Source organism: Zophobas morio, unplaced genomic scaffold, assembly GCF_036711695.1.
Source record: "Zophobas morio isolate AGI-343-1 ecotype UQ-CSIRO unplaced genomic scaffold, CSIRO_AGI_Zmor_V1 ptg000021l, whole genome shotgun sequence".
Taxonomy (NCBI): domain Eukaryota; kingdom Metazoa; phylum Arthropoda; class Insecta; order Coleoptera; family Tenebrionidae; genus Zophobas; species Zophobas morio.
Window position 1 is genome coordinate 26,703,643 of NW_026972126.1, and position 22,922 is coordinate 26,726,564.

General features: G+C 30.2%; 1 protein-coding gene across 1 annotated transcript in view; it reads right to left on the reverse strand.

The window, feature by feature from the left end:
- The window catches only part of LOC135132977 (G protein-coupled receptor kinase 1), a 151,882-nt gene that overhangs the window by 22,448 nt on the left and 106,512 nt on the right, over positions 1-22,922 (reverse strand). The window contains exons 5-12 of the mRNA XM_064061195.1: positions 19,109-19,183; positions 18,831-18,892; positions 18,659-18,710; positions 1,920-2,277; positions 1,724-1,865; positions 1,499-1,673; positions 1,340-1,440; positions 1,128-1,290 (exon numbers count right to left, since the gene is read on the reverse strand). Coding sequence (XP_063917265.1) covers positions 1,128-1,290; positions 1,340-1,440; positions 1,499-1,673; positions 1,724-1,865; positions 1,920-2,277; positions 18,659-18,710; positions 18,831-18,892; positions 19,109-19,183 — 1,128 coding nt within the window. The remainder of the gene's footprint in view (positions 1-1,127; positions 1,291-1,339; positions 1,441-1,498; positions 1,674-1,723; positions 1,866-1,919; positions 2,278-18,658; positions 18,711-18,830; positions 18,893-19,108; positions 19,184-22,922) is intronic.

Consider the following 22,922-nt stretch of genomic DNA (forward strand, 5'->3'; position numbering starts at 1 on the left):
AAAAAACGTTGATCTAGCCCTCGCAAAATTTGACCCCACTTTATGTTAATTCCTTTCGAGGTCTCATTAAGAAGGTTCAAAATAAAGTATACAGTCGGATTGGATTCAAAAGATTGGGTGAAATTTCTCAAGGAGCATTTTTACAGTGAACCCGAAAAACAAAATTCGGGGAAAAAAGACCAAAATTTTCAATTGTGACTCGAACAATCAAAGGAAACTTGGTCCCTCGATTAAACCCTATAGAATGACCAAAGCTAGTTTCTACTGTAACTCGGATAAGGCCGCAAATACCTAAAAATCCGATTTCCGGGGAGAAAAATATTCATCTGGCCCTCGCAAAGTTTTACTCGACTTCATCTTATTTCCCTACGAGATTTCATTAAATAGGTATAACATAAAGTACCAAGACGTATTTGACTCAAAATAATCATCGAAATTTCGCAGGGAGCATTTTATGGTGGTCCCGAAAAACCAAATTCCGAGGAAAAAGACCAAAATTGTCAACTGTGACTCGAACAATCACAGGAAACTTGGTCTCTAGAGTAAATCCTACAGGATGACCAAAGATAGTTTCTACTGTAACTTAGATAAGGCGGCAAATACCTAAAAGTCTGATTTTCAGGGAGAAAAAACGTTGATCTGGCCCTCGCAAAATTTGACCCGACTTTATCTTAATTCCTTTCGAGGTTTCATTAAGAAGGTTTAAAATAAAGTACACAGTCGGATTGGAATCAAAAGATTGGGCGAAATTTCTCAAGGAGCATTTTTACAGTGAACCCGGAAAACAAAATTCGGGGGAAAAAAGACCAAAATTTGCAACTGTGACCTGAACAATCAAAGGAAACTTGGTCCCTAGAGTAAGTTCTACAAAATGACCAAAGGTAGTTTCTACTGTAACTCGGATAAGTGCGCAAATACCTAAAAAGCCGTTTCCAAGGACCAAAATTTTGACCCGACCCTCGTAAATTTTACCCCGACTTTACTTTAATTTTTTTCGAGGTCCCTTTAAAAAGGTATAGAATAAGGTACCGAGCCGGATTCAGAAAAAAAAAAACTGCGACACACAATGTCAAATTGTCGTCCCGCCCTCTCAATTCTCATCCCGCCTTATACACTATCATTTTTACCTTGATCCCCTTCGTGTCCTCCTCGTCGAACGACCCGATGTCGAAGGCGTCCGCCGCGTTCACCTCCCCCCTCGGCGGTATCAGCGGCGGCGTGTACTTCTGCAAATATACCTGCTGCCAGTCGATCCCCGCGAAGAACGGGTGCTCCTTCACTTCGTCCGCCCTGAAACAACCCTTCAGCCACACACCACGCACACGTCCCCCTCCCTTACCCGTTGCCCTTGCAGCCCAGTCTTTTATCGACGTCCCTTTGCAGCAGCCCTTCGAGTAAGGACTTCAGTTCTTTGCTGAACGAATCGGGAAGTTCGACGTTCTGGAAAGCAACGATCGATTAATGCGGCGTGTGTGAGGGCTCCCCGCCCCGTGTTTACCATTGTCAGTGTCATCCTGTCGATCTCGTGCTTGTCTTTGGTCTTGTGTTGACGAAAAGGCGAATGGCCCTTCAGTAATTTGTACAACATGCAGCCGAAACTGAACCAGTCCGCACTGGAATCGTACGCCGTGCCTTTCGACAGCACTTCCGGTGCCATGTAACCGTGAGTTCCTCTGTGGAGTGACGGGTTAGTCTGGTGGGCGGGTGGGGGTGGCGTACTTACACGCTAGCGTGGGGTTTCTTTTTCGAAAAATCACAGGCTAGACCTAAATCTGATATCCGAACATGGCCGTGTTCGTCTAATAGAATATTTGCAGGTTTTAAATCTCTATATACAATATACCTCCTATGCATATGTTCCAAACCTGAAACGCACGGTTTATGGTTTTGGGGTGCGACGCTCGGGGTGATCGTCTCACCTAATATCACTTCGGCGGCGTAAAACTTCATCTCGGACTCGTTGAAGACGCCGTGCTGACTGAGGTGGTAGTGCAAGTCGCCGCCGTTCATCAAGTCCAGGATGAAGCAGAGCTTGTCGGGGGTGTGAAACGCGTACGTCATACAGACTATGAAGGGACAATCCTGGCCCGTGCTGACCAGCGACAGCATGATGCGCTCGTTCAGCGCCAGCGTCTCCCCTTGCTTCATTTTTATCCTCTTCTTGTCCAGACACTTCATCGCGTACATCTTCCCCGTGTCCGCCTTCCGACAGCCGTACACCTCGCCGAAGCCGCCCCTGCCTATTATCCTGTGGACGCTGAAGTCGTTCATGGTCAGCTGCGACGCGAAACAACAGTCTTAATTCTTTAATGTCCGCAAATTAATTTCGAACGTAAAATATTTACTTAGGACGGAATCGTTTTTCGGGAGATAAATTCCGTTTTTTTTTTTTAAGCGTAATTGGGGCTCGAACCCGGACGGAACACAATTGCGTATATTTAGAGTTTATTTATGGGAACTGAAGAATATAATTCGCGGATTTATTTGAATAACAATGTGGAAGTATTTTGGTTGCGGCGAAATTTCATACAATTTTCCGGCTTTTTGTTCGGATCGGGCGGGCCGGATTCATTTCCGACCGACATCAAAAAGTACATTATTCAAGCGGCTGTAGGCAGGGCTTACGGTGCTTATTGTGTAAACCGCGATGACGGCGTTCTTGGAATGCATCTGACCGACTGCGCCATCGAAAATATCGTTATAGTCGGTTTAACTGAGCCGCAGCAGAGCTATCTTAAGAAGAAATCTACAATAATGATCTGGATCTTTTAAAATCAATCAAACAAGATTTTAAGTCGGAAAATGTAAATATTTCCAGGCTAGGGAAATTCTGTGTCAATTGGTCACGTAGTCGCCCGATAAAAATCATGTTAGGGAGTGATTCGGAAGCAGTCACACTTTTAAAATTAGCTAAATATCTGAAAAATTTCCCAATATACAAAAAATGTTACATTTTTAGTAGCTGCTAAAATAAGACCGATTTTGGCAAATGACATAAATTTTAAGAAAAGAGAGGGTGGGTGGGCGGGGCACATAAATTTAGTATTAGCAGAATTTTTTAAATTTTCAGAACTTCCAGACTTTCTAAATGTTAAAATATCAGTCTTCCGATATGCCAGAATTCAACATTTCCCTCAGTTTTCAAGATTTCTAAGTCGTCCAGATTTTTCACACTTTCTAGATATTTCCACATTTTCTAAAATTAATAGACCCCAAGAGTCTTTAAATCTTTGAAATTTTTCGTATCTCTAAAATGTGTAAAATAATCATTTTTACGATTTTTAAGATTTTTGTTTCGTTTAGAGTCTTTGGAATCATGCGTTTTATAAACATTTTTGAAATATTTGGAACAAAATTTAAAAAACCTTTTTAACGTTTGATTCTTTAGAGTTTTCAGAGTCCTTGGAGTCTTAACAATCTTTCGAAATTTTGGGTACTTCAGAATTATTAGAAATTTTATAATTTCTAGGATGCTTCCAAGATTTTTACAATTTTGAAGATTTTGTTGGATGTTTCTTCTATTTAGAACATAAAACTTTAGTTTATTTATCATCTTTGGGGTCTGCAATCTTAAGATTGTGTAAAGTTTTGAAATTTCGAGAGTTAATATTTTTTTAATTTCTTTTAATTTTTGGGAATTTTCGTAATTTGCAAATTTTTCAAAATTTCCATATTTTTCTAAATTTCTAAAATTATCAAGCTCCAAGTTATACCAGAAATTTGAAATTCAACCTTTTCCAATATTTGCAAGATTTCTAGGTCTAGCACATTTTCCCTTCACTTCTAAATTTTTCAAATTTTCTAAAATTTATAAACTGAAGAATTTTGGAATCTCTAATTTATAAAAATTAAAGAAAGAATAAAAGTATTAAAATTTCTTCAATTTCTAGGATCAATAGTACTCCCAGGTTCTTTAAAATTTCTAAGATTTTACATCTTTCGAACCCCTGGAAACTTTGGAATCTTTAGAACTCTCTAGAATCTAGAATCACTAGAATTTCTATAATCTCTAGACTTTTCAGATTTTCTTTACTTTCAGATACTTCAGTATCCCTAGAATTTTAAATATTTTTAGATCTTTAAGATTTTTATCAACTTTCCAATTTTTAAATATTTACAATCTGTCAGATCTTCGGAATTTTTGAAATCCCTGAAATCCCTTTAGATTTCTTAAATTACCGGTTTCTCTAGTTTTTTTTCATTTTTTTAAATTCCTGAAATCCTTGTAGTCCTTAAGAGTTTTTGGCATCCTTGAAAGCCTTAAAACCTTTGAAAGAGTTAGAATATTTGACACTTTTACAACATTTCGTCGAAATAAGTCTACAGATATTAAGAAAAAAAACACAAAATGTAGACCCGCCCACCCGCCCTATCTCAATTGTGAGGATTTTCTTTATTCGTCTTCAGCCAAGAGGGCGGAGCTTCACTGAAAAATTCTTGTTTTTGATATCATGTTGTTGAAAGAATACCAAGTGTATTAAGAAAAAAATAAAGCCAAAAGATTAGGCCACACCCAGACCCGCCCCGATCTCAATTCTCAATTGTGACGAATTTTTCATTCGTTGTCAAATCGAGGGGCGGGGCTTAATTGCAAGATCCATATTTGTCTACAAGAATTTACCATTTTAAACGTGTTTCAAGGTCCTTGTTCTGAAAAGACGACTGCGTATGTTAAGAAAAAGGACACAATTTAAGCCCCGCCCACCCACCCTATCCCATTTGTGATGATTTGTTTTATTCGTCGTGAGCCAAGAAGGCGGAGCTTAACTGCAAAGTACTTATTTCGTTACAAGAAATTAAAAACATATTTTTGAGAATCGTGTTATTGAAAGAATACTATGTATATTAAGGAAAAATTTAACAAAAGATTAAGCTCCACCCAAACCTACCCTGATCTAAATAGCAATGAAGTTTTCATTCGTTGGCAGACCTAGAGGCGGAGTCTAATTACAAAATCCATATTTCTTCACAAAAATTTACCATTTTAAATGTATTTTAAGTTTTAAGAATACAAAAATTATCACAATTGAGATGGGGTGGGTGGGCGGGGTTAATATTTGTCTTTTTTCTCCTAATACATATACATAGTATTTTTTGAATAAGACGATATTCGAAAACATCTTTTTAATTTCTTGTAAAAAAATTAGTATTTTGCAGTTAAGCTCCGCCCCTTTGGTTCACGGCGAATAAAAAAATCATTACAATTGAGACAAGGCGGGTGGGCGGGCTTACATTTTGCCTCTTTATTTTAATATGTGTAGATTTCTTTTTAGAACATGGAACTTAAAATTAGTTTCCGTCCCATAATTGCAAAATCCATATTTCTTTGTCAAAATGTTCCATTTTAACCATGTTTTTAATTTCTTATTGTGAAAAGATGGCTATGTATATTAAGAAGAAAAAGGCAAAATATAAGCCCCACCCACCCGCCCTGTCTCAATTGTAATGATTTTTTTTATTCGTTGTGAGCCAAGAAGGCGGAGCTTAACTCCAAAATCCTTATTTCCTTACCAAAATTTTCCATTTTAAACGTATTTTAAGTTTCTAAGATTAAAAAAATCATCACAATTGATATGGGGTGGGTGGGTGGAGTTTATATTTTTCTTTTTTTCTTAATTTACATAGTATTCTTTGAACAAGACGATACTCAAAAACATGTTATTAATTTCTTGCAACGAAACAAGTATTTTGCAGTTAAGCTCCGCCCCCTTGGTTCACAGTGGACAGAAAAAATCATCACAATCGAGACAGGGCGGGTGGGCGGGCTTACATTTTGTCTTTTTATTTTAATATGTGTAGACTTCTTTTCACAACATAAAACGGAAAACATGATTAAAATGGAAAATTTGTATAAGGAAATATCCATATTTCCATACAAAAATGTATCATTTTAATCATGTTTTAAGTTTCTTGTTGTGAAAAGATGTCTATGTATATTAAGAAAAAAAACAAAGATAAAATATAAACCCCGCCCACCCACCCTATCTCTATTCCGATGATTTTTTTATTCGTCGTGAGTCAAGGGGGCGGAGCTTAACTGCAAAATCCTTACTTCTCTAGGAGAAATTAAAAACATGTTTTTGAGTATTGTGTTGTTCAAAGAATATGATGTATATTATTATTAAAATTAAACTCCCACCCATACCTGTCCTGATCTAAATAGTAATGCAGTTTTCATTCGTTAACAGACCTAGGGGCGGAGCCTAATTGCAAAATCCATATTTCCTTACAAATATTTACTATTTTAAACGTGTTTTAAGTTTCTAAGAATAAAAGATCATCACAATTGAGATGGGGTGGGTGGGCGGGGTTTATAGTTTGGCTTTTTTTCTGAATATACACAGTATTCCTTTAACAACACGATACTCAAAAACATGTTTATAATTTCCTGTAAGGAAATAAGTATTATGCAGATAAGATTCATCACTATAGAGATAGGGCGGGTGGGCGGGCTTATATTTTGTCTTTTTGTTTTAGTTTGTGTAGATTTCTTTTCACAACATGAAACTTAAAATGTTTAAAATTTTAAATTTGTATAAGGAAATATCGATTTTGTAATTAGACTCTGCCCCATAATTGCAAAATCCATATTTCCTTGAAAAAATGTACCATTTTAACCATGTTCTAAGTTTCTTGTGGCGAAAAGATGGTTATGTATATTAAGAAGAAAAAGGCAAAATATAAGCCCCGCCCACCCACCCTGTGTCAATTGTAATGATTTTTTTTTATTCGTCGTGAGCCAAGAAGGCGGAGCTTAACTGCAAAATCCTTATTTCTCCAGGAGAAATTAAAAACATGTTTTTGAGTATTGTGTTGTTCAAAGAATATGATGTATATTAAGAAAAAATTAAACTCCCACCCATACCTGTCCTGATCTAAATAGTAATGCAGTTTTCATTCGTTGACAGACGTAGGGGCGGAGCCTAATTGGAAAATCCCTATTCCCTTACCAATAATTACCATTTTAAACGTGTTTTAAGTTTCTAATAATAAAAAAAATTGTCACAATTGAGGTGTTGTATATATTTTTGGCTTTTTTTCTTAATATATATAGTATTCTTTGAACAACTCGATACTCAAAAACATGTTTCTAATTTCTTGTAAGGAAATGAGTATTTTGCAGATAAGATTAATCAAAATTGAGACAGGGCGGGTGGGCGGGCTTATATTTTGTCTTTTTGTTTTAACATGTCTGGATTTCTTTTCACAACATGAAATTTAAAATATGTGCAAAAATTTAAATTTGAAAAAGGAAATATCAATTTTGTAATTAGACTCCGCCCCATAATTGCAAAATCTATATTTCCTTGCAAAAATGTACCATTTTAACCATATTTTTAGTTTCTTGTTGTGAAAAGATGGCTATGTATATTAAGCAGAAAAAGGCAAAATATAAGCCCCGCCCACCCACCCTCTCTCAATTGTAATGACTTTTTTTATTCGTCGTGAGCCAAGAAGGCGGAGCTTAACTGCAAAATCCTAATTTTTCTAGGAGAAATTAAAAATTTTTGAGTATCGTGTTGTTCAAAGAATACTATGTATATTAAGAAAAAATCAAAGCCCCACCCATACCTGCCCTGATCTAAATAGTAATGCAGTTTTCATTCGTTGACAGACGTAGGGGCGGAGCCTAATTGCAAAATCCATATTTCCTTACAAAAACTTTCCATTTTAATTGTGTTTTAAGTTTCTATCAATAAAAAAATCATCACAATTGAGATGGGGTGGGCGGGCGGGGTTTATATTTTTCTATTTTTCCTTATTATACATATTATACATATTCAACTTTTGCCCTATTTAAAGGGTTATACAAGAAAAGTGGGCAATTTAAGTTTATTACTACAAAAATTTACCATTTTAGTTATATTTTAAGTTTGTTGCTATCAAAGTAAGTCTGCACATATTAAGAAAAACAGGTAAAATGTAAGCCCCGCCCACCCGCCCTATCGTAATTGTGATGATTTTTTTTATTCGTCGTGAGTCAAGACGGTGGAGTTTAACTGCAAAATCCTTATTTCTCTACAAGAAATTAAAAACATGTTTTTGCGTACCGTGCTGTTCAAAGAATATTATGTATATTAACAAAAAAAACGCCAAAGAATAAGCCCCACCCACACCTGCCCTCATCTAAATAGTAATGCAGTTTTCATTCGTTGACAGACCTAGGGGCGGGGTCTAATTGCAAAATCTATATTTCCTTACAAAAATTTACTATTTTAAACGTGTTTTAGGTTTCTATGAATAAAAAAATCATTACAATTGAGATGGAGTGAGTGGGCGGGGTTTATATTTTGGCTTTTTTTCTTAATATACACAGTATTTCTTTAACAACACGATACTTCTTTTTTGCAAGGAAATAAGTATTTTGCAGATAAGATTAAATACAATGGAGATAGGGCGGGTGGGCGGGCTTATATTTTGCCTTTTTGTTTTAATATGTGTAGACTTCTTTAGGAACATGAAACTTAAAATATGTTTAAAATTATAAATTTGTAAAAGGAGATATTGATTTTGCAATTAGACTCCGCCCCATAATTGCAAAATCCATATTTCCTTGCAAAAATGTACCATTTTAACCATGTTCTAAGTTTCTTGTGGCGAAAAGATGGTTATGTATATTAAGAAGAAAAAGGCAAAATATAAGCCCCGCCCACCCACCCGATCTCAATTGTAATGATTTTTTTTAATTCGTCGTGAGCCAAGAAGGCGGAGCTTAACTGCAAAATCCTTATTTCTCTAGGAGAAATTAAAAATTTTTGAGTATCGTGTTGTTCAAAGAATACTTTGCATATTAAGAAAAAATCAAAGCCCCACCCATACCTGCCCTGATCTAAATAGTAATGCAGTTTTCATTCGTTGACAGACCTAGGGGCGGAGCCTAATTGCAAAATCCCCATTTCCTTACAAATATTTACTACTTTAAACGTGTTTTAAGTTTCTAAGAATAAAAAAATCATCACAATTGAGACGGGGTGGGTGGGCGGGGTTTATATTTTGGCTTTTGTTCTTAATATACACAGTATTCCTTTAACAACACGGTACTCAAAAAATTGTTTTTAATTTTTTGTCAGGAAATAAGTATTTTGCAGATAACATTCACCAAAATTGAGATAGGGCGGGTGGGCGGGCTTATATTTTGATTTGTTATTATTAGTATGTGTAGACTTTTTTTCATAACATGAAACTTAAAATATGTTTAAAATTTTAAATTTGTATAAGGAAATATAGATTTTGCAACTAGACTCCACTAAACTAAAATCCAAATTTGCTTGCAAAAATGAACCATTTTAAGTATGTTCTAAGTTTCTTCCTGTAAAAAGATGGCTATGTATATTAAGAAAAACAGGGCAAAATATAAGCCCTGCCTACCCGCCCTATCTCAATTGTGGTGAATGTTATCTGCAAAATACTTATTTCCATATACAAAATTAAAAAGTCTTATTTTAGCTCTTGATTCGCTTCTTACATAATCTTCTTCATAATACAACTGTTTCTTACATCTCCAATAAGCTTACTTAATTTTTTTTGCCAATTTTCTAGTTATTTTTTGTAACAAAACTATTGTATTTAATTTTTTGCGACTTTGCTCGATCGCATCCTACCGACTGCGCCATTTCCGCGTTCCGGCCGAAAACTCAATTCCGGAAACGCGTTTTATTTCGGCGCTCGTTATTTTCGCCGTCATTACAATTTCAAATAGAGCGACACCGCATGAAAAATTCCCGTCGCCCGTCACTAAATTTCGACTACCGCTCAATAAATAAAGTCTCTTGGATCGTTGTAAATGATGGCGACACCGGAGCCGTGCGGATCACTCTCCCCGTCTAAAAAATATCGGTAAGGGTTTTAAAAAGGCGCGGAAGGAATACTGATGGGCTGATTATCTCCGATATCCGTGCGATCGTCGCGAACAAGGTGAATTTTGATTAGAACTCTTTGAAAATGGAAAGTAAATTGTTGTTTCCGTCGGGATTTGTGTAAGTAAATATCCGTATCGAGTCGGTTAAATATTTGATTTCCTGTTTGTTCGTGTCGTGTCGGAGTAAAGTAAAAAATTCCCCAACACAATACCCCCCCGCCGTAAATCACCCCATGAATAAATAAATATTCATAGCGTACGGTATTTCCACCTAGCACGTTTGACATAACGACTCCTAAAAATACATCGTGTAAACAACACGCCAGATCGCCTCCGAACTTGAAATATTCCAAATAAAACAAATATTTACGGGTGATATCGATCGGTTTAAAAATTATGGCGCTTTTACGGGTCGTGCGCCTGAAGGGCGTATTTATTTTACGGGTTTAGTTCGCGAAGGAGTCGAGTACCGACTCGGTATCTCACTGTTAACCCCAATAACGAGCTAATGAATAAAAACGAGCCGGCCGATGAATAAGAAGTTGTGTCTGGTTGGGAAAGTGGCCACGTACGGTAACAATACGAGCCCCCCGATAATGAGTTTTACGATGAGTTATGGTCGTGGCGCACGAAGAGGCCGACGACGCGATAGCGACGGAGGAAAAAGCGGCTTGGCTAAATTTGGAGGAGGAAATTGCACTGGCAGTTTTCCGAACGTCACATCGAGGAATCTTTACAAATAACTCGGAGGGATTCTGCTGGCGAATTATGCAAATGTGGACGGCCTCTCCACCGGGTAATAACTTATTCATGCGGTGCCGCGAGAGATATTCCGATGGTGGCCAGTCGGTTCTCTTTAGGAAAAAATCAATCGAGATGAATTAGTTTCGATATGTTGATGCGTTAGTTTCACGGTAAAGAACGGCGGCGGCGAATTGAATCCAAACTGGCGGAAATTTCAATAACTTGTATGGTGTGGTTTATAAATTTTATACATAGAATCTTCAGTTTTCCGATTTTACGATTTTTCCATTATTCTACTGTTCGATTTTTATTACATAGATCTTCCAATTCTTTGAGTTCCGATTTTTCAAACTTTTCAGTTTCTCGATCTTGCGACAGCTCAGTTTTCCATTTTTCAATTTTTTGATTTGCCTTTATTCGAGTTTTCAATTTCAAATTTTTCAACTTTCCGATTTTTCATTTGTTTAATTTATAGAATTTTAAGTTTCTCGATTTTACAATTTGTACTTTTTCGGTTGTTCCACTGTCCGACTTTCATTTTGCAATTTTCAAAAAGCTTAATTTTTCGTTTTTTCAATTTTTCAGTTTGTTCATTATTAATTTTTAAGTATTCAAAATTGAATTTTTCTATTTCTCAGTTTCTGAATTTTAAGATTCCTCAGTTTTTCGACTTTCTGATTTTTCAACCGCCCCATTTTTAAGTTTCTTGATTTTTCAATTTGCCGATTTTTGGATTTTTTTCGAATTTTCAATTTTTAGATAATTTAATGTTTGGTTTTTCAATTATTATTTTTAATTGTTCAATTTTTCCATTATAATTTTTCAACTTTTCATTTTTGGTGTTTTCAGTTTTTTCGATTTGTCGGTTTTTCAATTTTCGAACTGTTCTATATATATATTTCAGCTTGATTTTGAATTTTTTCGATATTTTTGATTTTTCAATCATCCCATTTCTTAGTTTTCCAGTTTTTATGTTTCAATTTTCCTGATTTTTCAACTTTTCGATTTTATATTTTTCTCTTGGAATTTACGATATGATTTTGCGATTTTTCAGTTATTCCATTTTTGGATTTTATAATTTTTTCGATTTTGCAATTTTTAGCGTTTTCGACTTCAAATTATTTTGTTTTTCCATTTTGCAATTTCTTTGTTTGAACTTTTCAATTTTCCTTTATTCAAATTTGGCATTTTTTAGTATTTCGAACTTTATTTTGCAACTTTTCTGCTTCTAAATTTTCCAGTTTCTCCTTTTTCCTCGATTTTTATTTTTCAGATTTCTTAATTACTTAATCGCTCAATTTTGATTTTGTATTTTTTTGGTTCTACAATTTTTTTATGTTCATTTTTTTTTTATTAATAATAATTAGTTGATTTTTCAGTTCTTCGAATTTTATTTATCAATTTCTCAATTTTACAAATGCAATTTGCTAATTTTCGACTTTTCAAAGTTTCATTTTCCAACTTTTCGATTTTATAATTTTCTCATTCTAATTTTTGGGTTTTCAATTTTCGATTTTTTAGTTTCTCGAATTTCTGGTTTTCAACTTATGTATTTGTTTTTTCATGTTTCGGCTTCGATTTTTTTTTTCCCGATTTTTTGGTTTTTCAATCATTCCATTTTTTAGTTTATCGATCTTTATTGCGGAATTTTTCGGGTTTTTAAATTTTTAATTCTTCGATTTTCCATTTTTCGAGTTTTATTCTGCAAACTTTCTGTTGTACAAATTTTCATTTTTCAATTTTTCAGCTTTTGAATGTTTCGGTTTTTCATTTTTTTTAATTTTCCCTTCTACATTTTTCCGCTTTTTCAATTATTTCAATTTTGATTTGCAATTTTTTTGAGTTTCAATTTTTCGATTTTCCAATTATTAGATTTTTTATTTTTCCGATTTCTTAATTCAGAAAAATAAATCATTCGATTTTTAATTCGTAATTTTTCGATTTTATAATTTTTATTAATACATAATTAATTTTTCGGTTTTTCAAATCTTATTTCGGTATTTGTCAATTTTAGAAATTTTCAATTTGCAATTTTTCGAGTTTTCAATCTTTTGATTTTTCAACTTTTCGATTTAATAATTTCGTTATTACAATTTCTTGGGTTTTCAATTTTGGATTTTTCAGTTTCCCCATTTTACAATTTTTCAACTTTTTTGTTTTTTCATATCTTCTTTGTTCTTCACATTTCGGCTTAATTTTGAATTTTTCGATTTTTCTTTTTTCCGATTTCTTGATTTTTCAATCATTCCATTTCTTAGTGTTTCGATTTTTACTTTGCATTTTTCAACTTTTCGATTTTTTAATTTTTAGATTTGCAATTTTTCGAGTTTTCAAGTTAAAATTTTCGCTTTTCCAATTTATCGATTTTCCATTTTTTATTTGGAGTTTTATTTTTCAATATTTGTTTAACAAATTTTCTTTTTTCGATTCTTCAAAATTTCGATTTTTCTACTTTTCAATTTTTCGATTTTCCAGTTATTTGATTTTTCGATTTCTTAATTACTCCATTCTTCGATTTTCATTTTGTAATTTCTCTGTCATACAATTTCTTAATTTGTATTTTTTTAATTAATAATTGAGTTTTTGGTTTTATTTTGCAATTTATTCAATTATAGATTTTCAATTTTTGAGTTTTCAATCTTCTGAATTTTCAACTTTTTTTTTCACATTTTTTCTGTTTTTTCATATTTCGGCTTGATTTTGAGTTTTCCTATTTTTCTTTCTTTCTGATTTTTTGATTATTCCATTTTTTGGTGTTTCGATTTTTATTTTGTAATTTAACCCATTTTCCAATTTTGGGATTTTTTAATTCTTTGATTTGCAATTTTTCTAGTTTTCAATTTTAAATTTTCGGTTTTCTACTTACGAATTTTTCGGTTGTTCGTTTTTCTGATTTTTAATTTATCCATTTTATATTTTTTATTTCGAGTTTTATTTAGCAATCTTTCTGTTCTACAAATTTTCTTTTTTCGATTTTTCAAATTTTGAATTTTTCGGTTTTTACATTTTTTATTTTTCAGTTGCTGCATTTTCCAGCTTTTTCAATAATCTCAATTACTCCATTTTTATTTTGTAATTTTTCGAATTTTCAATCTTTTGATTTTTCAACTTTTTTGTTTTTTCATATTTCGACTTGATTTTGAATTTTTCGACTTTTTTCCCGATTTTTTAACTTTTCCGATTTCTGAAATATCGATTTTCCATTTTTTAGTATTTCCAGTTTTATTTTGAAAACTTACTGTTTTGCAAATTTTCATTTTTCGATTTTTCAACTTTTGCATTTTTCGGATTTTCATTTCTTTTTATTTGCAATTTTTTTGAGTTTCAATTTTAATTTCTTCAAATTTTGGGTTTTTCTACTTTTCAATGTTTCCGTTTTCCAGTCATTTGAATCTTTATTTTTCCGATTTCTCAATTACTTTTACAATTTTTTAATTACTTAACTTTTTTTTGTTAATTATCGATTTTTCAGTTTTTCCAATTTTATTTAGTAATTTTTCTATTGTATAAATTTTCAAATTGGAATTCTTCGAGCTTTTAATTTAAAATTGTTCAATTTCTCGATTTCCCTCAGTATACAGGGTTTCACATTTTTCAATTTCGAGCATTCAGTTTTAAATTCTAGAGTTTTTACATTTTTCTGTTTTTTCATTTTCCATTTTCTTGGTGTTGAATTTTTGGATTTTTTCATTTTCCGATTTATTTTCGAGTTCTCAATTTAAAATTTTCCGTTTTTCAACTTTTGAATGTTTCGGTTTTTCATGTTTCCGATTTTTAATTTATCCATTTTAAATTTTTCTAGTATTTCGAGTTTTATTTTGCAAACTTTCCGTTTTACAAATTTTCATTTTTCGATTTTTCAGCTTTTGAATGTTTCGGTTTTTCAGGTTTTGATTTTTTAGTTTCTGTATTTTTCGGTTTTTTCAATAATTTCATTTTTGATTTGCTATTTCTTTGAGTTTCAATTTTAAATTCATCAAATTTTCGATTTTTCTCCTCTTCAATTTTTCGATTTTTCAGTTATTTGATTTTTTATTTTTCCGATTTCTCCAATAATCCATTCTTCGAATTTTATTTAGCAATTTTTCAATTTTACAATTTTTTAATTTACATTTTTTTGTGTTAATTATTCATTTCCCAGTTTTTCGAATACTATTTAGTAATTTTTGTTTTACAAATTTTCAACTTGCAATTTTTCGAGTTTTCAGTTTTAAATTCTTCAAAGTTTCGGTTTTTCGCTATTAAAATTACCAGTTTATCCATTTTTCAGTTTTGCTGATGTTGATTTTTTTATTTTTTTCATTTTCCGATTTTATTTAGAGTTTTCAGCTTAAAATTTTCGGTTTTTGAATTTTTGAATTTTTCGGTTTTTCGCTTTTCCGATTTTTTATTTTTTGGTATTTCGAGTTTTACTCTGCAAACTTTTTGTTTCACAAATTGTCATTTTTCGATTTTTCAGATTTTGAATTTTTCGGTTTTTCAATTTTTTGAGTATTCATTTTCTCAATTTTTTTTTGATTTTTCAATAATTCTATTATTGATTTACAATTTTTTGAGATTCAATTTTAAATTCTTTAAATTTTTCAGTTTTGCAGATGTTGAATTTTTGATTTTTTTCATTTTCCGAATTTCTTTCTAATTTTCGATTTAAAATTTTCGGTTTTCCAATTTTTGAATTTTTCGGTTTTTCGTTTTTCTAATTTTTAGTTTTCTTGGTATTTCGAGTTTTCCTTTGCAAACTTTCTGTTTTACACATCTTCATTTTTCGATTTTTCAGCTTTTGAATGTTTCGGTTTTTCAGTTTTTTGTTTTTTCAGTTTTTCATTTTTTTGATCTTTCGATAATTCCATTATTAATTTGCAATTCTTCAAATTTTTTATTTTTTTCCTCTTCAATTTTTCGATTTTCCAGTTATTTGATTTTGTATTTTTCCGATTTCTCAAATACTGCATTATTTGATTTTTATTAAGCAATTTTTCAATTTTACAATTTTTTTATTCATATTTTTTTGTTAATGATTGATTTTCCAGTTTTTTCGAATTTTATTTAGCAATTTTTGGTTTACAAATTTTTTTGCATTATTAAAATTTTGTCTTTCCTTTTTTCGGTTTCTTGATATTGAATTTTTGGATTTTTCATTTTCCGACTTATTTTTCGAGTTCAATTTAAAATTTTCGGTTTTTCAGCTTCTCAATTTTTCGGTTTTTCGTTTTTCCGATTCTCAATTTTTCGACTTTGAAGTTTTTGGTATTTCGAGTTTTATTTTGCAAACTTTTTGTTGTACAAATTTTCATTTTTGAATTTTTCGGCTTTTGAATGTTTCGATTTTTCATTTTTTTAATTTTCTCCATTTTTCGACTTTTGTAATTTTTTGAGTTTCAATTCAATATTTCGATTTTCCAGTTATTTAATTTTTTATTTTTCCGATTTCTTCATGACTCCATCATTCGATTTTTATTTTGCAATTTTTGGATTTCACAATTTTTTAATTCATTAATAATTGATTTTCTGGTTTTTCAAATCTTATTTTACAATATTTTCATTTTACAAATTTTCGATTTGCAATCCTTTGATTTTCCAAATTTTCAATTTAATAATTTCGTTATTACAATTTTTCGGGTTTTCAATTTTAGATTTTTCGGTTTCCCTATTTTACGATTTTCAACTTTTTTGTTTTTTCATATCATTTTTGTGTTTCACATTTCGGCTTAATTTTGACTTTTTCGATTTTTCTTTTTCCGGTTTCGTTCCGATTTTTTGATTTTTCAATCATTCCATTTTTTAGTGTCTCGATTTTTATTTTTCAACTTTTCGATTTTTTAATTTTTAGATCTGCAATTTTTCGAGTTTTCAATTTTAAATTTTCGGTTTTCCAACATTTGAACTTTTCGGATATTAGCTTTCTCGATTTTCAAATTATCGTTGTCCATTTTTTACTTCGAGTTTTATTTTGCGATCTTTGTTTAACAAATTTTCTTTTCTCGATTTTTCAATTTTTGGATTTTTTAATTTCAATTTTAAATTCTTCAAATTTTCGGTTTTTCTACTTTACGATTTTCCAGTTATCATTTTTTTTCCGATTTCTTAATTCCTCGATTTTTAATTTTGTAATTTTTTCGATTTTACAATTTTTTAATTTACATTTATTTTTTTATAATTTTTCGGTTTTTCAAATCTTATCTTGCAGTTTTTCAATTTTCGATTTGCTTTTCTTCGAGTTGTCAGTCTTTTGAATTTTCAACTTTTTTTTTCATATTCCGGCTTGATTTTGAGTTTTCCGACTTTACTATTTTCTGATTTTTTGATTTTTTAATCATTCCATATTTTTAGTGTTTCGATTTTGAATTTTCAATTTATCGATTTTTCAACTTGATTTTTTTTTATTTTTCAGTTCCTCCATTTTTCGGTTCATTTCATTGTTGATTTGCAATTTTTTTGAGTTCCAATTTTAAATTTTTCAAATTTTCGGCTTTTCTACTTTTCAATTTTTCAATTTTCCAGTTATTTGATTTTTTATTTTTCTGTTTTCATTTTTTTTATTAGTAACTGATTTTTCGGTTTTTCGAGTCTTGTTTTGAAATTTTTCAAGTTTTCAATATTTTGATTTTTCAGATTTTCTATTTTATAATTTCTATATTACAATTTTTTCGGTTTTCAATTTTAGATTTTTCGTTTCTCGATTTTCCGGTTTCCCCAACTTTTTTTTTATATTTTTTGGTTTTTCTTTTTTTTGATTTTTCACATTTCGGCTTGATTTTGAATTTTTCAACTTTTTTTTTGATTTTTTGATTTTTCAATCACTATTTTTTAGTGTTTCGATTTTAATTTTTTTAATTAACCCTTTTTTCAGCTTTTCGGTTTTTCAATTTTTGAATTTCTGGGTAGTTGGTTTTTCCGATTTTTAATTTATCGATTTTCCATTTTTTATGTCCAGTTTAATTTAGCAATCTTTTTGTTTTATTTTACAAATTTTCTTTTTTCGATTTTTCATCTTTTGAATTTTTTGGTTTTTCGATTTTTTGATTTCTCAGTTTATCCATTTTCGACTTTTTCAATCATTTCATTTTTGTTTTTCAATTTTTTAAGTTTCAATTTTAAATTCTTCAAATTTTCGGTTTTTCTACTTTTTAATTTTTCGATTTTCCAGTTCTTTGATTTTCTATTTTGCAATTTTTGGATTTTACAATTTTTTAATTTGCGTTTTTTTATTAATAATTGATTTTTTAGTTTTTCGAGTTTGCAATTTAGCCCATTTTTCAACTTTTCAATTTTTCGTTTTTCCGATTTTCAATGTTGTTGGTATTTTAAGTTTTATTTTGCAAACTTTCTGTTTTACAAATTTTCATTTTTCTATTTTTCGGCTTTTGAATGTTTCGGTTTTCCAGTTTTTTGATTTGTAATTTTTTTGAGTTTCTATTTTAAATTCTTCAAATTTTTGGTTTTTCACCTTTTCTATTTTTATTTTGCAATTTTTCGATTTTACAATTTTTTAATTCACATTTGTTTTTTGTTAATTACTGATTTTTCAGTTGTTTGAATTTTATTTAGCAATTTTTCTGTTTTATAAATTTTCAACTTGCAATTTTTCGAGTTTTTAATTTAAAATTGTTCAATTTTCGGTCTTCAGTTTTCAGGTTTTCACATTTTTTCAATTGTCCCATTTTTCGAGTTTTCAGTTTTAAATTCTTCAAAGTTGCATTTTTTTCATTACTAATTTTTTCTGTTTTTCCATTTTTCATTTTCTCGCTATTCAATTTTTGTTTTTTTTTTATTTTCAGATTTATTTTTGGTGTTTTCGATTTCAAATTTTTCGATTTTTCAGTTCTTCAAATTTTCCGATTTGTCAATTATTCCAATTTTTAGTTTTTCTAGTTTCCATTCACAATTTTTTATTTGAAATTTTACGGTTTTTCAATTTTTCAACAAAAAATAGAAATAACCACGAATAAAAACTTAAAAACAATGAATAATATTCGAAATTAATATATGTGGTAATCAAGGGTTAAACTTGCCGCACTACAGACAACTCTAGGGGTTCACCGCTCAAACACTCACCTGTATATTTAACTCTAAATTTTTCCATTGACAAAACCTAGTGTACTTCTCGCTGAAACAAAAAAAATCAACTTGTACAAGGCCCCCTTTTCACTAAACAAAAGTCAAAACTCCTTCCTCCCTCAAAAAAACAAAGTAAATAAAAAACAAAACTAACGTTACCTATTCTCACCTTTCTAAAAATTTCTTGAACGGCTCGTCCCTTAAATGGTTATAAATTTCTTCTATGTAAGGCTGGAATAAAGAAGAGCCGTGTATCAGTGCGTCGCGTCGAATAAAAGCCGTCTTTTTTTCTCGATGGGACGTGAGCGGAATGTTAATGGGTGTCGCCGTGTCATATTTAGAATAACAGTGGCGTTCGAGTAATGGAAAAAGTTTTAATTAGAATTCAGTGGTCGTGCCCGAGAGCCGAGAAAAAAAGCCGGGAATTCATCTCGTCGACGTTCTCACCTCGAACAGTGTGACTGGAACGTCGTTCTTCATTAGGTGTTTCTGCACGTGCTGGAGGCACTCCTTCGAGTAGTCCTGCAAGAAAAATCACCGAACTTCTCAACGGCAATCTTGATAAAAGCGGTACAGAGACGACGGTGTGGCGACCCGAAATGGGTATTTAAAAAAAACGTGGTCGAAGGTTATTTTGACAGAACTTCCCTAGTTCTTGAAGTACGCCCACAAATCCAACTTTTTTGAAAAATCATAAATAATTTTGCGATTTTTGTTTTTTAAAACCTCTGTAAAACTAAACCCTGTGGTGTAAATAACACTCCAGCAGCTTTTTTGGTTTGAATTTTTCGACTTTTCAGTTTTCTCATTTTAATTTTGTTGAGTTTTCAAGTTTAAATTTTTCAGTCTTTCAATTTTCGGATTTCGCAATTTTTCGCTTCGTTTTTTTTATTACTTCTACAATTTATAATTTTTTGTTTTTTCAATTTTTGGTTTCTTAAATTTTTTGATTTCCAATTTTACAATGTTTCATTTTTTTGTCTCTTCCATTTTGCGACTTCTTCGAGTTTTCTTTTTTAAATTTCTCACTTTTCGATTTTGCAATTTTTCGATCTAAAATTTCTCAAGTTTTCAATTTTTAAGCTTTCAATTTTTCGTTTCGGTTTTTTTTTCAGTTTTTATTTATTCAAAATTTCGACTATTTAATTTTTTGCTTCGTTTTTTTATTTTGACAATTTTTCGCCTTTTTTAATAATTACCTTCACAATTTTTCGATTTTTCAATATTCCCATTTTATAATTTTTCAAAATTTAATTTGTATTTTTAGTTTCGGATTTTTTTTTTCAATTTTTCGGTTTTTCAGTATTCTGATTTTAGTTTTTCGTTTTTTAATGTAAAATTTTTCAATTTTTGATTTTTCTTGTTTTAATTTTGAATATGCAATAATGAAAATAATTTTTATTTTTTTTTTATTTTTTGCAATTTTACGATTTTTTTTTCATTTATTCAATTTTTCAATTTTTAATTTTTGAATTTCTGGATATTTAGTTTTATAAGGTTTTTTTTCCTTCCGATTTTTAGATTCATTGATTTTTTTAGATTTTGTAAGTTTCTTGATTTTTAGTTTTTCATTGTTTCAATTTTTAGTTTCTTCTGTTCTTATAATTTCAATTTTTCGATTTTTCAACTTTTCGAATCAAACATTTTAAAATTGTAAAATCGAAAACTCAAAAATCAAACAACAAAAAAGTATAAAATGAAAACTTTTAAAAATCTGAAACTCGGAAACCAAGAACTTGAAGAATTAAAGAAGGAATTAAAATTGAAAAATTGGAAGATCAAAAACTGAGAAATTTATAATCGAAAAGGTGAAAAATTTAAAAACCAACTACTATAAATTGAAAATTAAAGAAATCGGAAAATCGGATAGTTAAGAAATCCAAAAATTTCAAAATGGAAAATTTGAGAAATTTAAGTAGTGAAAAAGCCAAAAATTGTGATATAAAATTGAGAAAATGAAAATTAAAAAATCGGGAAAATGAAAAAACTTACAATTTTTTTCACTTCACAATTTTGACGTTCTACAATTTTCCGATTTTCCAATTTTGGGGGTTTTCCAATTCTTCAATTGGATTGGTTCTTTCTTTTTTCCAATTTTTCGATTTTTTTCGATTTTTTAGTTTCTCGTTTTTCAGTTTTTCAATATTTCCATTTTTCGTTTCTTCAGTTCTTCGATTTTCCTCTTATTTCGATTTGTCAATTTTTGGGGTTTTTTGGTTTTTCGATTTTTAATTTTTCTATTTTTCAATTATTCGATCTTTCAACGTTTCAAATCAAAAATTTCAAAATTGTAAAATCGAAAACTGAAAAATGAAACAACAAAAAAGTATAAAATGAAAACTTTTACAAATCTAAAACTTGGAAACCAAGAACTTGAAGAATTAAAGAAAGAATTAAAATTCAAAAATTGGAAGATCAAAACTTGAGAAATTTTAAAGTCGAAAAAGTGAAAAATTGAAAAAACCAACTACTGTAAAATGGAAATATTGAAAATTAAAGAAATCGGAAAATCGGATAATTAAGAAATCCAAAATTCCAAAATAGAAAATTTGAGAAATTTAATTAATGAAAAAACCAAAAATTGTGATATACAATTGAGAAAACGAAAATTAAAAAATCGGGAAAACGAAAAAAGTTACAATTTTTTTCACTTCACAATTTTGACGTTCTATAATTTTCCGATTTTCCAATTTTGGGGGTTTTCCAATTCTTCAATTGGATTCGTTCTTTCTTTTTTCCAATTTTTCGATTTTTTTCCATTTTTTAGTTTCTCGTTTTTTAGTTTTTCAACAATTGGATTTCTGGTTTCTTAAGTTCTTCGATTTTCCACTTTTTTCGATTTTCTTCTTATTTTGATTTGTCAATTTTTGGGCTTTTTTGGTCTTTCGATTTTTAATTTTTCTATTATTCAATTATTCGATTTTTCAACTTTTCGAATCAAAAACCCGGAAAATTTTTAAAGAAATCGGAAAATCAGTCAATGGAGAAATTCAAAAATTGTAAAATTGAAAATTTAAAAAATTGAAGTAAAGAAAACTTACAAAATCGAAAAAAACAATGAAAAAATAAAGGAACTGAACAATAAAAATCAAAGTTCCGATTTTTAAAGTTTGGGATTTTGACGTTCTATAATTTTTCGATTTCACAATTTTGGAGTTTTCCAATTTTTCGATTCAATAACCTTTTTCGATTTGTAATTTTTCAATGTTTCAATTTTCCGTTTCTTCAGTTCTTTCGATTTTCCATTGCTTCGATTTTGCAATTTATAGTTTTTCAGTTTTTTGATTTTACAATCTTTTTCAATTTTTTTAGTTTCTAGTTTATTACTTTTTCAATATTTCGATTTCTCGTTTCTTCAGTTCTTCGATTTTCAATTTTTCGATTTTCCACTCTTTTTTCTATTTTCCTCTTATGTCGATTTGTCAATTGTTGGGGTTTTTTGATTTTTCGATTTTTAATTTTTCAACCTTTCGAATCAAAAAACCGGAAAATTTTTACGGAAATCGGAAAATCAGACAATGGAGAAATCCAAAAATTGTAAAATTGAAAATTTAAAAAATTGAAGTATCAAAGTTCCAATTTTTCAACTTCGGGATTTTGACTTTCTATAATTTTTCGATTTCACAATTTTGGAGTTTTCTAATTTTTCGATTTAATAACCTTTTTCGATTTTTAGTTTTTCAATGTTTCAATTTTCCGTTTTTTCAGTTCTTTCGATTTTCCATTGGTTCGAATTTGCAATTTATAGTTTTTCAGTTTTTTGATTTTACAATCTTTTTCGATTTTTTAGTTTCTAGTTTATCACTTTTTCAATATTTCGATTTCTCGTTTTTTCAGTTCTTCGATTTTCAATTTTTCGATTTTCCACTTTTTTCGATTTTCCTCTTACGTCGATTTCTCAATTGTTGGGGTTTTTTGGGTTTTCGATTTTTAATTTTTCAACTCTTCGAATCAAAAAACCGGAAAATTTGTTAAAGAAATCGGAAATTCCGACAATGGAGAAACCCAAAAATTGTAAAATTGAAAATTCGAAAATTGAAGTAAAGAAAAATTACAAAATTGAAAAAACATTGAAAAAATAAAGGAACTGAACAAGAAAAATAAAAGTTCCACTTTTTCAACTTTTGAATTTTGACGTTCTAAAATATTTCGATTTCACAATTTTGGAGTTTTCCAATTTTTAATTTAAATATAAAAAATTACAAAACGAAAAAAAATTAAATGATAACTTTGAGAAATCGGAAAATTGGAAGTCAACAAC